General features: G+C 42.6%; 1 protein-coding gene across 1 annotated transcript; it reads left to right on the plus strand.

The window, feature by feature from the left end:
• Positions 1 to 232: 232 nt before the first annotated feature.
• NRBF2 (nuclear receptor binding factor 2) lies at positions 233 to 11,725 on the plus strand. The gene is made up of 4 exons (XM_073353436.1): positions 233 to 378; positions 7,295 to 7,379; positions 8,965 to 9,005; positions 10,207 to 11,725. Exons 1-4 carry the CDS (start codon positions 325 to 327, stop codon positions 10,924 to 10,926), a joined length of 900 nt encoding a protein of 299 aa, XP_073209537.1. The 5' UTR covers positions 233 to 324; the 3' UTR covers positions 10,927 to 11,725.
• The last annotated feature ends 5,484 nt before the right edge of the window (positions 11,726 to 17,209 follow it).

Consider the following 17,209-nt stretch of genomic DNA (forward strand, 5'->3'; position numbering starts at 1 on the left):
GGATACCCCGGCCACCTGCACCTCTGCCCCTCCCGCTCCTCCAAAGAGCCCGCCCTTCCAAACCCGCGCCCGCGGACAGTCACGTTCAAGTGGCGCCTCCGAGCCAATGAAAATACGCGGCCGGCTGCCCACGGCGTCGCCCGGTGCCCGTTACCATGGAGACCTTCCACTCTTCTCGTGGGATTTGCGCGTTTGGACGTGGCCCTCGCGAGATAGCCGGGCGGCGCGGTGACGCCACTGCGCGCGTGCTCGAGGCGGAAGCGTTTCCGTGTTTACAGGAGGCCGAGCCTGGGGCAGGGGCGCCGGGACGGAGCCGCAGAGCCCATGTGCCCGCAGCCCCCACCGCCTATGGAGGTGATGGAGGGGCCCCTCAACCTGGTGAGCCGCGCCCCGGGCGGGGAGGGGGCGCTGGGCAGCGGGCGGGCGAGCGAGCGGCGGCTGCCCCGCTGGCAGGTGCGGAGCGCGAAGGGACTCGGGGCTGGGGCAGGCGTGGGCAATGGGAGGGTGACCGCGCCGGAGCCCTGGCTGCGCTGCGGCTTACCAGCGCCGCAGGGGGAGGAGCTGCCCTCGTGGCACAGCGGGGGGCTGAGTGTCGCTGGCGAGGACGAGACCCTGCTGGCTGGTGTGGAGGAGGCGGCTAGAGGCGGTTGGACCTTCCCCTCGCGCCCTGCGGCAGGGGCCTTGAACTCCAGCCTCGGGTGCCCGCCAGCGGGACAGCAGACGCCGCTGTAAACAGGCGTCCGGGGCACGTCCCCGTGCTGGGGAAAGGCAGGACCCGTGGGGTCATTGTCTGGTCTGTCCTGGCGGTGCACGTTCTTCAACATAGGACCAGAGCCCTGATTAGAAACCACCTCTAGCCACGTCAGCTCGGAGTGATAATATAACCGCTGCTAGAGAGTTAAATGTGGTGTTAGACGCCTTCGAAAATCCTCAGTCGTTCTAGGTATGGGGAATTCTAGTGTATGTATACACCCTACAAATAAAAGGTGATAGGCAGGAAACCCAGACACTTGAAGCTACTTGTGCACAGCATTTTGTAAGTGTCTTTCCTTCACTGGTGTATACTATTTCAGTACTTTTGAGAGTTAGGTATAACTAGTCATGGGACCGTTAAAAGTGGCAGTAGCTATTTAGGAAGAATGTTAGAGGGAATCAAAGCATGAATAACTGTTTCATCAGATCAAGATTGGGATAAGGAGTAATTATGGCTGAACCCTTTGTAGAATGTTTATATGAGTGACACAAGACCTGGGAAGGAAACACTGGGGTTACAGAAATAGGATAAGATGCACACAGAGGCCTTGTCTGCATGAGAGAACCAGTGATTTGATTTAATTGGTGGAACTCTATTGTATAGAGACTCAATTTTAATGTGTGCCTTGTAGATTCCTTACTGACTTAAGCTAAATTGATATAAGCAACTCAGACCAAAATACTAATGACTGCGGTAGGTTGGCACCAAGGGTAATCTGAGATTTAAACAGATTTAAAGTTATGGCATGTAGAGAAGGTCTAAGGCCAAGTAATAAGTTGATCTGTGATCTCAGGCAAGAAACAAGTGAATAATCATGTATAAGGGGTAATTTAGTGATGGGATGGGTGTCCAGGCTGAAAATTAAGAGGATTGTGCTGGAGGAAGGAGCCATAGAGGTTGACAAGAAACTCCAGAACCTGTTAAAAGCAGTTTAGTAGACGTAGGACTGTAGTCAGCAATTGAGGAAAGGTCTAGTGTGGGTTTAGAAGACAAGAGAGAGCAGCAATTTTGAGTTCTGAGTGGTAAATGACTGGTAAATAGGTGATAACTGTGGGTGGCTGGGCAGGAGTCACCATTTAGTGGTGTCCCTGCCTGACATTTGAAAGCAGACCATAAAGTAAGGTTTTCTGCACTAACAAAAGTATGAATAAGGCCAAGGAGGTGATGGTCTGACCACAAGAGCAGTACGATTACCATACCTGTTTATAGTTCCAAACAACAAATAATCTCTCTAGACTTGTGTATGTGCTATAGGAGTTCTCGTAAAGAGAGTAGTCACCTATATTGTCCACTAGTGTCCTGACAGTGGCCAATACAACTTCAGAGGAAGGTGCAAGAAACCCTATAAATAAAAAGTAATGTAATTACCTGCTTACAGGGGAATATTTTCCTAACTCCTCATTAATGAAGGACTATAACCTGAAGTACAAAGATTTTTATCCTTAATTTAGACCTTTGTATCTTATCTGATGGAACTATGAATCATCTCATCCCTGGAAACAACCAATGCCTTTCTGAAACCCACTGAGCTCTTGGCCTCTCTTGTGGCAATGACTTCCAGAGGCATTATGTCTTGTTTACTTCCTCCTCCTGCCCTCACTTTTACATTTTTGCCTTTGCTCTTGTTACTGTATTATGAGAAGTTAATTGAGTGTCTGACTTGACTACTTCTTCTTATTGTTTACCTCTGTCATGTCTCCTATTAATCTATCTGAATCCAGTCCCAGGGCTTCAGTTTAATGAGCCAGAAAGCTATCATCTTGTGGACACATCCAATTTGAATTGATTCTTCTTTCACAGGCACCATGCTGGTTTGTCCTTATATTTATCTTTGGGCTTGTCTTCACTTACCGGGGGTTTGATGTGCAGCGATCGATGCGTCAGAGGTTGATTTAGCAGGTCTAGTGAAGACCTGCTAAACTGACTGCCAATCGCTCTCCCATCGACTTCTGTACTCCACCTGAATGGGAAGCGCAAGGGGAGTTGACGGGAGAGCATCTCGAGTTGACATTGCATAGTGTGGACCCCGCGGGAAGTAGATCTAAGTACGTCAACTTCAGCCAAGTTATTCACATAGCTGAAGTTGCATAATTTAGATCAATCTCCCCCTGTAGTGTAGATAAGAGCTAAGTGTTTTATAAGTAAGTTACACTTTTAACTAGTTTTCCATCTGTTGAAGTAAGGCTCACTGCTCTGAAAGTCAGGATCACCCAGTAACAATATTTTCTTTCCTCCAATGTAGAATTGTTGACTCATTTTAGTGAAATTGCATAGGTTTGTTAGCAGCTTGGACCATTCATTCTAAAATTCATTAACTCCTGGATGTGAATACTATACGTTTCTGTGATTTTTTCGTTGTTTAAATTTCAGTTTGTTGGGTCACCTCTTTACCTGAGAAGTTGAGCATCTCACCCATTTCCACCGTGAAGAGAACGGATTAAGAAATAATTTAGCTGCTTTGCAGTGTCCTATTGCTTCCTTAACATCCTGCTTATCCAGTAGACCTTAAAATTCTTGAAGTCTTTCTGCAGCTGATACTTAAAGAATTTCTAGTTTATGTATTTAACTATTTGCTCTTAGCTTATCTAATGCCTTACATGTCTGCTATAGTTATGCTTTTCTCTGTTGGCCTCACTTAGGCTGCATTTCCATTTTTCTGAAGGATAGCTGTTGGCTCAAATTTCTTCAGTCCTTTAACTGTACCATTTTCTGTTTGTGTCCCCCTTTTTTGTTGTGCATGCCTTCTGGGTCATCATAGTATGCCTAAATAGCCTAAGGATTTTAGATTCCTCAAGTTTGACTTAAAGGTTTTGACTTTTTTCTTCTTGAAATCCTCCTTTCTAAAGTGTAGGATCACAGTGCTAGCTTTTGGTGATTGTTTATGTGAAAGGATATCTTAATCAACTAGGACTCAGTTAAGCTCCTGTTAATGGCCCTTTGACTTAACATGGAGTTGGATTCTAGGCTTGGAATCCTCTAGTCAGTCACTTGCTTAATCAATACCTGACAGGCCACGGTTTTTTTAAGAAGGCTTTTCACATGGTTATGTATTGTGATTTGCTATTTAACCATAATTTTAAATGACACTTTTTCTGTAGAAAATTCTTCTGGAGAAATTATTCTAGGCTAATTCAAAAATGGACCTGGGATTCTGTTCTGCTGAATTTAATTCTGATCAATGAACTTGCTACTTTTTTCTTCTCAGGACTTAATGTCTCCTCTTCTGGTTGACCTGGCTTCTCTGGACCTGTCTCTCTTGGACAGGCCAAGACTACCCATTTTGATATTGAAAGTGTTGCTTTGGGAAACTACAGAACTAGTTGTAAAGTTGAGTGTGTTGAGGGTTCTACAGGTATTACTAATGCAAGATACCAAGCTCATTTCCTGTTAGATGTCCCAGTTCAGATACTTTCTGAGCAGGGCTCCTATTTTCCTAAAGAGCATTTTAGTAAATGAAGTTACTGTATGCACAAACCAACCTCTCTTGCCAAAGGGTGAAGCATAGAAAATGGCTGTTTTGTGAAACAAACAGTGATCTTTGGGTTAACATACTTGTGAATTCACTCCGTGGTTTGTCAGGAAAGTAAGCTCTTTTCCTTGGTATAACCTCATGTGAGAGTCTATGGAAAGAGGTAATAAAATAGTATCTTTCCATTGGAAGAAGGCAGAAAAAAGGAATCACCTTCCTCTGCTGTGTTCAGACAAAGGTGGGGATGAGCAAAAATGTGGGAAGTTAACAATACTAAGGGTTTATCTATACAGCAATTTAGTGTCTGGTGCAAGCTAGGGTGTGAATCTGCAGCACATGAGCCTGTCACACGAGTGGCTATATAGATCCTGCTGCTATCCACTAAAAGTTCCGTCATGTGTTTTGAGTCGATTGCACTAAATCGCCATATAGACAAGCCCTAAATGGGTAAACACCACTTAAATATTGTCACAAAGATTTCCATCCCACCACCAACCTCAGCCTGGTCCAGTCCACACAAGAAATCCACTTCCTGGACACTACAGTGCTAATAAACAATGGTCACATAAACACCACCCTATACCGGAAACCTACTGACCGCTATTCCTACCTGCATGCCTCCAGCTTTCACCCTGACCACACCACACGATCCATCGTCTACAGCCAAGCTCTGCGATACAACCGCATTTGCTCCAACCCCTCAGACAGAGACAAACACCTACAAGATCTCTGTCAAGCTTTCTTACAACTACAATACCCACCTGCAGAAGTAAAGAAACAGATTGATAGAGCCAGAAGAGTTCCCAGAAGTTACCTACTACAGGACAGGCCTAACAAAGAAAATAATAGAACGCCACTAGCCGTCACCTTCAGCCCCCAACTAAAACCCCTCTAACGCATTATTAAGGATCTACAACCTATCCTAAAGGATGACCCAACACTCTCACAAATCTTGGGAGACAGGCCAGTCCTTGCCTACAGACAGCCCCGCAACCTGAAGCAAATACTCACCAACAACCACATACCACACAACAGAACCACTAACCCAGGAACTTATCCTTGCAACAAAGCCCGTTGCCAATTGTGCCCACATATCTATTCAGGGGACACCATCACAGGGCCTAATAACATCAGCCACACTATCAGAGGCTCGTATACCTGCACATCCACCAATGTGATATATGCCATCATGTGCCAGCAATGCCCCTCTGCCATGTACATTGGTCAAACTGGAGAGTCTCTACGTAAAAGAATAAATGGACACAAATCAGATGTCAAGAATTATAACATTCATAAACCAGTCGGAGAACACTTCAATCTCTCTGGTCACGCAATCACAGACATGAAGGTCGCTATCTTAAAACAAAAAAACTTCAAATCCAGACTCCAGCGAGAAACTGCTGAATTGGAATTCATTTGCAAATTGGATACTATTAATTTAGGCTTAAATAGAGACTGGGAGTGGCTATTTCCTCTTGTTTTTTCCTACCCCCCCCCCCCCCAGATGTTCTGGTTTAACTTGGATTTAAACTTGGAGAGTGGTCAGTTTGGATGAGCTATTACCAGCAGGAGAGTGAGTTTGTGTGTGTATGGGGGTGGGGGGGATGTGAGAAAACCTGGATTTGTGCTGGAAATGGCCCACCTTAATTATGCACACTGTAGGGAGAATGGTCACTTTGGATGAGCTATTACCAGCAGGATAGTGAGTCTGTGTGTGTGGTTTTTGGGAGGGGGTGAGAGAACCTGGATTTGTGCAGGAAATGGCCCAACTTTATTATCATGCACATTGTGTAAAGAGTTGTCACTTTGGATGGGCTAGCACCAGCAGGAGAATGAATTTGTGTGGGGGGGTGGAGGGTGAGAAAACCTGGATTTGTGCTGGAAATGGCCCACCTGATGATCACTTTAGATAAGCTATTACCAGCAGGACAGTGGGGTGGGAGAAGGTATTTTTTCATATTCTCTGTGTATAAATAAAGTCTGCTGCAGTTTCCACGGCATGCATCCGATGAAGTGAGCTGTAGCTCACGAAAGCTCATGCTCAAATAAATTGGTTAGTCTCTAAGGTGCCACAAGTACTCCTTTTCTTTTTGCGAATACAGACTAACACGGCTGTTACTCTGAAACAAAGATCCTTGAGTCTAGTCTGAGCCCTTGTTCACATGGCTCAATACTGGATGATAAAAACTATCCTACTGACCCAAATGTCTCAACTGGTTTGATGTAACTGATAGGGCCCATAAACAAAAAACCTCTCTCTAGAAACAGTATCTCTTAAATCATGCTCTACTTTGTTAAAACTCTTCTACTCTTACTCTGTTGCTATGAAGCAGCTTACTGCTAGTAAAGTATGGCTGCTTACGCTGAATTTTGTAACGTTTTAACCAAGTTGAAGGCTTTTATGGAAAGCATCAACTGATAGTGCTTCTCTTGTTTTGTCAGCTTTGAGTGCAGGGAGCTCTTCAGGATCGTGAAGAAAATGAAAAGCTGTTGGGAGCTATAGTCCCTCTTATACCATCAGGTCCCACAAGAGAAGTGTGTGTGTGTGTGTGTGTGGTTGATCTCACACATTGCTTATGAGAAGATTCCTGGCTCTCACATTAGGACACACAACTCCACAGTTCTGGAGGATTGTTTCCAGGAGCTCATGGCAATATAACCACTGGTGGCTGGTTCCTTACACCAGCAGTGCTGTTTTGGCACTGGTCTTGGACCACTGCCCTAAGACACTTGTTTGCCACTGCAAGTGTGTAAGTGTTAAGTATTGTGTGCGAAGACTTACAGTCACTGCCACTTCATAAAATGGGTGGTATATATTCACTGTGAAATAGCTACTGTGAGGCCAGTTGTGCCTTAAACCTTTTGCCATATCTGCACAGTACATTTGTGCACAAAAGTCCGACGGTGGGCGAGCATTATAGGAAAGGCTGGAAGGGGAGATCTTGGGTTAAGAGTCTGAAGGTGTATGATGTGTGAACATCTGATTATCTGTTTGGTGCTAGCTAGTTACTATAAAAACCAGCTCCAGCCATTCCTAGCTTTGATTAAAATAACATTTTGTTTCTTTTAAGGCTCATCAGCAGAGTAGAAAAGCAGACCGGTTGTTGGCAGCAGGGAAATACGAAGAAGCAATTTCTTGTCACAAAAAAGCAGCTGGTGAGTGTTACCTTTTCATAAGATATTTATGACCCAGTTTTCAAAAGCAGCTTTGAAACTTGCTCTGGCCAAGTAACTAGATACATACTTGCATATAAATGCTGTTTTTATACATGCAAAAAATGTGAACCCAGGTTTAGAGGCCCTGTCGGAAGTCTCTCTTGGAAATGTGGCCTTTAATTTCACTTCAATTTTGATCTTTCATACCTTTCTTACTTGGAGTAGCTAGTTGTCAGCATGATGCGGGAAATATTTAGCCACAAATCTTAACTAAACAGTCAATTGGTGGTTCGCAATCTTAATTTTTTTAATGAATCTATTGCTGATAAAGCAATTTCAACCTTCAGGGGCAATGAGGTCAGTTCTGCAGGCCCCCCCCCCCATGATTGACAGTCTTCCATCCTTATTCACAAAGATGTGTATTCAGGTTCACATTTGATTTGTGAATGTGCAGCTGCTGCCTATTAACAGGTGAAATCTGCTCTGGAGAGATGGGAGGTGGCCACATTATAGGCACAACTGGCTAGACAGGTGCAGTTTCTGGGTCTTGTGTGGAGGACCACTAGATAGGTGGCTTCTCCAAGTGCTGTAGGCTTGTTTTTAATATAATTTTTGGGGGAGGGAGCTGAGAAACTTGTATTCCTGCCCCAGTCACTTTAACCTTGAACTAATCACTGACTTGAACTAGAAGAAACTGAAAAGAAGAAAACGTTCTCTCTGCATCTGGGGAAGGGGCTACTGCTGTCAAAAGCTGACTTAGCACTTCAACCACTTTTGGTTTCAGGTGCTTAGCAAGTGACTTCCAGCAGTTCGATGGATTAGCTTTCTCTAAAATTTCAGCAGCAGCAAATATCTACTGCTTGAATACTTAAGTAATTTTAATAGATTATAGTAAATTTAGGCCTTAAAAGTTGTAAAATTAAAAATTAATTTTAAAAAGAAATGCACTTAAATAAAAAAATCATTGATTTTTTTTTATCCAGGCTGAGAGCCATGGATATTGCTTCCCTACCCCATCAGTAATGCAGTCAAAGAAAAGTGTGGTATTCTACTGTAGAGTGTTTTAGTATTTCATTTGTATGTTCTTTAAATGGATGTAAATAAGACTCTGGCCCCTAGCTTTGTCACTTTCTTATGTACTGCAGGGGCGGATGCTGCTGCACCTCCTTTGCGGACTTCCTGCAAACCTTCGTTTTGATCTGGAAAGACTAATGAAATTGCGTTGGTAGTGCTCTCCTCAGAGGTGAAGCAGTTAGAACTGTACATAGAAATATGCAACGCATATTATACCAGGATGAGCAAAGAGGCTTTGCTTCACAGATGATGATATGGAAGCTGTTTACCTTTAAATACTATGTAGGCTTAAAGCTCTTAAGGGCAGACATGCATTTGAAAAGCAGTATGCATGTTCCCAGCAATAGTTTGCCAGTGTAATCCCCTCTGTGTGTGTGGATTCAGTGAACAAAATGATCAGATCTGAAAGCTTTTTAAAATTCTTAAACTTGTGAGTCTTTTGCTTTCAGGAAAAGTGTTCTAATTTTCACAATCCTGGCCTAAGCGTTTACCAATTTGTTTTTTTGTGCAGCATACCTTGCTGAAGCCATGAAGCTGACACAATCGGAGCAGGTGAGATTGCCTTTAGTTTGCATTCCACAGCTGGGAAATGTTGAAGGTATTATTGTACAAACACACTAACTCTGGCCCTTGGGCACGTGCCTATTACACTATGTCCTAATTGTGTGATCAGACCTTTTACACCATATAGTTATGCTACCTACTTTGAATGACCTGCACTGCTCTAATTTATGCCTGGCTGTCCAAGGCCCAAGTCTAGTAGCTGTGGATAGCAGGAGGGTGGAGTAGAGCTTGGTAAATAACCCCTTATTGTGATTCACTGGCAGTTCCACAAAAGAATTCTCTTTGGGGAAAACTAAAGAATATCCATTTTGGGTTGGACAGAATATTTTGTTGGACTGGAGTGTGTGTGTGTGTGTGTAGCAGGAATTTGAACTTGGGTCACCTCCATGGCAGGGAAGTGCACTGGCATACTTTGTGGCAGGTCTTTCTGTCTCTCCTCTTGAAGCCGTTCCACTTATTGGAACAGTCATTGGAGCAGGGACTTGGATTTGGATCGTCAAGTGAGTGCCTGCGTCACCAGTCTGTAAAGTCATACATGCCCTCTGATTCAGTCTGTAAAATTGCCACTCCCCCATTACTATTATTGGTTAAACATGGCTAAACGATGGAGAAAATGTCATCCAAAAATGGAACACTTTTTAGCTAAGCCTGGAACATCCACCCCAATGGTCCAACAATTGGAGTGACTCAGAATAGAGGGTCAGTTTGAAAATGCTGATGTAATCTCACTGTAGCAGTCTCTGCTGCTTAGTGGTGGTGTCAATGCAGTGGTCTAGCCATATACTACAACAAAAGGATTTGCTACTTATTTAAAAAATACACGTGTTGAATTACAGGCCAAGTAAGGCATGACATCTCATCCCAAGTTCATTTGTGGATGGTCACAGGCCAATCAAACTTATCTCCTCCCTTCAAAAGTGTCCATATGGATTGGAAGAGAAATTACAGATGTCCAAAAATTTAGTAGTCACCCATAACACTTCCATATCACAGACTACAGTTACAGTGAGTTTGATAGCATAATGCCTGAATCTGCATTGCAGAAGCTAGAGAAAGAGGTTTCTCCTCCAGGACATGCTAGGGTACTGATTCTGTAAACACTGAAGCATGACTGTAACTTTACTCACACATATGCTTGCAGGATTAGGGCCTATGTGTTAATTCAGTCAATCTTCTTTTTCTTGGACAGGCTCAATTATCACTGGAATTACAAAGGGATAGTCACATGAAACAGTTACTGCTCATCCAGGAGAGGTGGAAAAGGGCAAAGAGAGAGGAAAGGCTAAAAGCCCAACAGCATGCAGACAAGGATATAGCTGAACACCTTCAGACCTCTTATAAACCATCAGCTGAAGAATCTGAAGACCAAAACATATTGGTTCCTGTTGCTCAGAAATACAGTCCTTCTGCAAGTAAGCATCTACAGGAAACTCAGGGTGTCTTTGACAGGGAGCCAGATACACTATTATTTCTGCTTCAGAAAAGAGAGGTGCAAATGGAAGTGTGTATTGGGAACAAAGCCCCAAAAGATGACAAAACGATAATAGAGGAGCAGGCAACCAAAATTGCGGATTTAAAACGGCATGTGGAATTTCTTGTAGCTGAAAATGAGAGATTAAGGAGAGAAAATAAACAGCTAAAAGCAGAAAGGATTAAACTCCAAAAAGCTCCAGTAGAGAAGGAGTTGGATGTAGATGCTGATTTTGTGGAGAAGTCAGAATTATGGGGTCTACAGCAGCATTCAGAAACGGCTACTACTTCAGCCTCAACTTGGCAGAAGTTTGCAGCAAATGCAGGGAAAGCTAAGGACATTCCAATACCCAATCTTCCTCCCTTGGACATTCCATCACCTGAACTCCCTCTCCTGGAGCTCTCTGAAGATATACTGAAAGGACTTATGAACAGCTAAATGAAGACCATAAGAAGTGCTCATGAAATGTAGTTAAGCAAAGTGAGAAAAGGGAAAACCACCAGGACAATGATGATCCAAGGGCAGCCAACATCTAACACAATCCTACTGTGCAAGAAAAGGCATTACAGCAACTGTCACTGTGAAATACACTGAATCATAGAGCTTAAGGGTACCATAAATTGGTAAATGCAAGCTCTTGCGTCTTTCTTCTGACGTTTCAAACCAAATGACTGCTTGGAAAACATTTCAAACACAATCCTTCAGGGTTTTGAAGTAATGCTACGTGTAATAGGTATCTATAATGCCATAAACGATGCAGAACTTAACTTATGGTTGCCAGATGGCTGCCACTTCAGCTTGAAAGATGCTTTCTATCATTCATTCAGATTGTAAGCATTTCATTATGCACAATTTTGTTAATGGAGAGGTGTATAAGTTACACCATATCTAGATGAGTTGATGTGCCACACTCTTGTCTCCTGACAATATTAACCTCAGATTAATCAGGAGAAATATATAAACTTTCTATGAAGGAACCAAGTTATTCGTTCTGTGGGGAATTTTAGATTGTTTACATAACTAATCAAGGTGCATCAAATTTAACTCTGGGTTTCTATATAAAAAAATTACATTGCTTAAAAAACCTGAGGAAAAAGTATCATGTTCTTCAGAGGTGCATGAATGGAAGTAATGCTAGTGAGCAGTATTTAATTGCACAAAAAGGAAATATTTGTTTACATCTGTAAATCAGTCACCAAGCCTATGAAAATAAACTCAGTCGTATTCAACACCATAAGAGTGGGTGAAAATAGTCTTCACAAACATTAAAGTGCCAGTCAATTGAACTATAAAGTTTTGTTATGCTAAAAATAGCTGGTGGTAAGGGAAAATGGAACACAACTTCCAGCCTTTCACTTTCAGGTACATACAGAGAACTTGGGAAGAGCCAAGGGGTCGTTGTGGTGTGTGAAATGACATTCTTGTCTGTACAGTTTTAAGAGGTGATGCACCTACTGAGCAGAAACCATAGGACACAGATTCCAAAATGGCTTATTCAGTTCAAGACTCAAAGCACAAGTGCAGTGGTTTTCCGTACCTCCTCTACAGAATGAGCTTGTTCCCACAGCTTTAGTGCTAGCTTTCTGCTGAAGTGCATAGAGAACACCACGGTCCCTCTTATTCTCAGCTTCTGTGCAAATTTTCTTCTTTCCCTAATGCCTGGTCTGTTCTCTCCCTGAATAGAAGGCAAGGGCTGGAGGAAAGAAATGCAGATAAAAACACGGGACTTGCTCAAGGAACAGGTTTGAATTTGCTCACAACTCAAGAAATTTTGCTGTATTCCTTAAACTGACAATCAAATTCTCTAGTTCACTGACTTCTGTATGCATAGAAGGGGGGGATGTTGGACTTTTTACTCATATATAACTAGTTAAAATTCAACAGTAGCAATTGCTTACACGTAAACTGAAAAGCTAGCATGCCTTCCAAAGGTGGCGAAATCAAACTAAAATTATTTAAGGTCCTAATTAATTGCACTGTCTTTGAGCCCTCAAAGAAATAATACTAAATATTGTGGGATCATTTCAACCATTTTTATGTAGCTGCCACAACTGCTGTCTGCCATGCTCCTGGCACTGTACAGGAAACCATTTTTGGACTGGCCATCTCCACTGAAGCATAATTTAAGTCTTAGGCCTGATCCATTCTGCTTCATGCCAAGCCACTTATCCACTGAGGATGAGTACTCAAGCACGCAAAACGGTGATCCTGAAAGGAAACCTCTCACATTGTTCTCCAGCCTAGGTCAGACTTCAGGACAGCTTTCCCCACAAATTGAACAAGGACGGCTACAGTAGTATGAAGATTAATCTCTTAAGTTTCTCCTTAGTTACAAGCTATAGATACATTGCTTCTTTCCCATCCTCCCCAAAGTAAGATAATCCACTGCTCTTAATTTGACTGAAATAAGCATAGTCCATTAAAAAAACCACCACAATAAGTGTCACAGCAGATGCTTCAGTGGAAAGTGCCACAATCACAAATAGACAATAGTGGAATAAACTGCCCATGACAATCTTTTCCTCATGCCTGTCAGAAGTTGGCTATAATATGCTGGGGGGTGTTAAAAAATACAACCAAAACATGGATACAACATTCTCCACAAACACCTAGTTCTTTTGTGAATCCTGTTAAACACTAGTTCTCATACAGCAATGAGTTCTGCAGGTTAGTTGTGTTAAGTAAAATACAGCTGCTTTTATCAGTTTTAAATGTATTGTCTTTTAGTTTTTTGTTGTTTCCCTGCTCTTATATTATAAGAAAAGGTCAGTAGGAGCACCTGAACTTACCTTATGTTATTTCTGACATTTCTCTAAACTGTCCCACTCTTTCCATGCTCTCCTTCTATGCCTCCTTTAGACTCCATTCTGGTTCTACTACTTCCCCCTTTTGAGATGGGGTTATCGGACCAAACCCAGCAGTCCACAGTGGGGCATTCCTTAATTTATAGAAGGCAAAAAAAAATTTTTTACACAGTATTTGCTTTTTGACTGCTGCTATGCATTGAGTGACAGTTTCCACTGAGCTGTGTGTAGCAATACCCAAGTCATGTTTACTATTTTATCATCTTGAAAGTATATTCTGTGGCAAACATTGCCATCTGGTGGACAAAATAATTTGTTACATTAAAACAAACAGTCCTTTTTCCTTAAAATAGCACATTACTTCAAGTCTTAAGTTTCCCCACTATCATGAGTGTCAATATAGTCAACCCTTAGTTATCATTTAGCATAAAAGAAAAGGTGCAGAGAGGGATAAATACTGCACACAATATAAGCAATTTGGATCAGAGTCCTTATGTATGGTTCTTATTGTAGTTTTGACATTATCAGAGATTTTGTCATAGGGCCTAATTCAAAGTGTTTTAAAGTCAATGGAAAGATGCCCCTGGCCTTTGGATCGGTCCATAATGCATTATACTTGACATCTGTAAAATTGTGTCGTCTGTAATTTGAAAGCGTCTCACCAAGAACTAAATTTAAACATACGCCCAGACATTTAGTTCAATTCGGAGAGCTTGTTTTACCACAGAAACCACTGTTGTCTTGGAACCTAGAAATATTATCCCTGTTGAAAACAGCCAATATATGCTTTGCAAAAAGAATTTGTGAACTATGGAATCTGTGAGCATATCCCAGGAGAGGAAAAACCCATGGGAAAGCTACGTGGAATCTTTTGGGAGTAAAATCTGCCAAACATAACCCCAATGGCTACTTACTGTCACAGCTAGAAAACAAAATACAAAAACACTGCGTTTTATTGGTTGGTTTTATGTTCAGTGAGTCAGGTTGGTTTTATGTTCAGTCTTATGCTCCATCTTCTAAGGAATTTTAGTTTTCAGAAAGTTATCGTGGGAAGATTTTAAGGCCTTCATATTAACAATAGCTCTTCGTACAATCTACAGTTCACATTCAGTTGCTTTGAAGGTGGTTGACTGCCATATTGAAAGTGGATGGCTGTTTTGAGCAGTACAGGCGTGACACCTTTTTGCAGTGAACTGCACATTCACCATAATTCCCATGACTATTTTTATGCCTATCCTCCCATTCTAAAAGTGATGCTGAAATAGAAGAGACAGATACATTGTTTAGAATTGGTTAAGGATGGTGATGTGGAAGCAGGCCAGCAAAACTGACAAGAAAAATGCTCAGTAATTTACAGCAGCATTTAAAATGTCTTACTGAATGGTGCACAAAGTAGGGGAGAGGCAAAGTCTATGCTGTAGAATCTCCCTCAATTTAGAGCCCTTTAACTGAACCTAATAAAATATTACTGTAAGTTCTTCAGTTGTGGGCTTCGGCCATCTTACTTTTCAGCTCAGAAGTAATCCTTTCCTACAAGGAAATCAGATAAAATTTGGCTCTGGAGACAGATGACTGGTCTGGTGAGCATCTCTCTTGAATTTACTGTTTGAAAGTGATCAGAAGTTACTAGTGGCACCAATGCAATAATAGAAAGCTATAAACCTGAGACTTGGCTACAGCCTCTCATAGGCATGATAGTGTTTAAACCTCCCATAGGTTACAGGAGTTCATAACTTTTTAGAGACCAGGAGTCTTGGGCTTTTTCTCCCCCTTAAAAATGCTGTAAGTTTGCCTAATGCCTATTTTGGAATCATTTGAACTACTGTCCCTCAAGCCAGTTTACTACAGGAGGCATGATATTACTGAGATTAAGCAGTATCAGATCTATAGAGCTACAAAACAAAAAATAGTATTTCCCATCTCAGGTCAACCCAAATCTAGCCTTCAGCTCAAAAGAAAACACACACACAGCTACCATAAATTGCATTGGCCCAGGAGGGGAAGGGGCAGCACAACGAAGATTGGCTGCCATGCACGTGATCCCAAGAGGCTGGAAGGCACATGCTGTGCTTACCTAGTTGGAAAATTCCAGGGAAATTCACACAACTAGCACAAAGCAAAAGCTTCCTGTCTGATGCTTCAGCTTTAGGGAAGTTTTGAGTTTAAAATGCAACTGTTCTCACTTAACACGTCTGGAAAAGCATCAATCTTCAATTTGCTATAAGAGGGGGCAACATTTCCATTGGCTCTATATAAATTGTAACTTCCTTTTAGAAAACTAATAGAACAAGTGAAAAAATGCAGAGATTAGTGTCTAACTAGGAATTTAAAGCCACCTCACAAGCTGAGCATCATTAGGCCTTTGGGTGGTTTCCTAGGCTGCAAGGGGCCCAGAAGTAGGTGCTGCGCCAGAGGATTCAGTGCTCTGCAGGGGTGAGTATAATAAGAGCACAAAGACCAGAAAATAAAACGACACAAAAAAAGTAAATAAAAAGGGCTGGAAACAAGAAGGGTAGGAAATCACAAAGCTGCTGACCTTGTTCTACCTGAGGCAGAACTCAAGGGGAAGCAAGAGCAGGCTGGGTCCCTGGAATCTATTCAGGAAGGCACAGCCTATTCAGTATGGATAGGAGCAGATGCTATCAGTCAAGAAGAAAGTGAGGGATTTTTGAAGTGTTATCTAGGAAGAGGAGACAAGACTTAGTGTCAACCTGTATGCAGAGGAAAGACTGAAAGCCCAGGCTATGGGCATGAGGGATAGAGAGGATGGTGGCATTGCCAACTGTAAAGGAGACTGGGGCTAAGGGACAGGATTTGGTAGGAAAGGGTTTGTTTTGGCCACAAAGAGTTTGAGATGATGGTGAGTTATCTCTCAAGCAGTTCATCTGGGATATGCGAGACTGAAGCATGGAGACAGGGTCAGAGTGAAACAGAATTGACGAAAGGAGTTAGTGTGGAAGGGCAGTTGAATTCATGCAAGTGACATCACCTATAAATAAGGTGTCCAGGGAGAAATGTAGGGGTCCAAGAATAGAGACGTGAGAGGGGGCAGTTAAAGTGGGGAAGTGGAGAGCTGCCAAGAGGGATTGACAGAATGGCTAGTGAGATCAGAAGAGGACAGTTAGGGAGGCTAACGGAAGACAGAATGTCAAGGAGAAGGGAGGATCAAGGGTATCAAAACTACTAGAAAGGTCAAAGAGAATAAGAATGGAGTTTAGGCCTTCAGATAGCCAAGATGTTTATTTGGAGACACTGGTGAGCATTTTCTATGGAGTAGAGAGGGCAGAGGCTGTACTGGAGTGGTCCAACAGATTCACACGTTTTAATCAGACCATTACGGTCATCTAATCTGATGTCTTGCATAACGTCATAGAATTTTACCCCGTGATTCCTGCATCAATCCCATAACTTCTGGCTGAGCTAAAACATAATTTAGAAAATCAACCAATCATGATGTGAAAACTGCAACTGATGGGGATTCCCCCCCCCATCCCCAGGTAAGTTGCTGCAATTCCGTTAACTGGTAAAATAGCAAGTTTAACGCAAGGAAGCTGATACAAGGGGCACAGACAGCTCATTCAGTGAGTATAATAGCGAAGGGGATGGGGGGGCACCCATAGGTAGGTTTGAGAGTTTAACGGCATGTCTGTATGCAAGAAAGGAGACAGAGGAGGGGGACAAGAACATAGTGGGGGCAAGGAAAATTTCACAGGAAGGGATAGGGTTGAGCGGCCAGAAAGGGCATGTAGGTGAGAATTTTCAAGGCCAGTGACAGGGAGGGAAGGAAGGAAGGAAGGGCAGATGTTGGGATGGGACCGTCTTTTTGTTTTGTGTTTGTACAGCACCTACCACAATGGGGCCCTGGTCCAGGACCAGGGCTGATAGGTGCTACAAGAAAAAGAACAAATCATGTCACA

The sequence above is a fragment of the Lepidochelys kempii genome, chromosome 7, assembly GCF_965140285.1.
Source record: "Lepidochelys kempii isolate rLepKem1 chromosome 7, rLepKem1.hap1, whole genome shotgun sequence".
NCBI lineage: Eukaryota > Metazoa > Chordata > Testudines > Cheloniidae > Lepidochelys > Lepidochelys kempii.

Excerpts from the sequence above, each read along its gene's own strand:
- NRBF2 (XM_073353436.1), top strand. The coding sequence starts at position 325 with ATGTGCCCGCAGCCCCCACCGCCTATGGAGGTGATGGAGGGGCCCCTC. Across the intron at positions 379-7,294 it reads TGGAGGGGCCCCTCAACCTG|GCTCATCAGCAGAGTAGAAA; the intron begins GTGAGCCGCGCC and ends GTTTCTTTTAAG. Across the intron at positions 7,380-8,964 it reads TTGTCACAAAAAAGCAGCTG|CATACCTTGCTGAAGCCATG; the intron begins GTGAGTGTTACC and ends TTTTTTGTGCAG.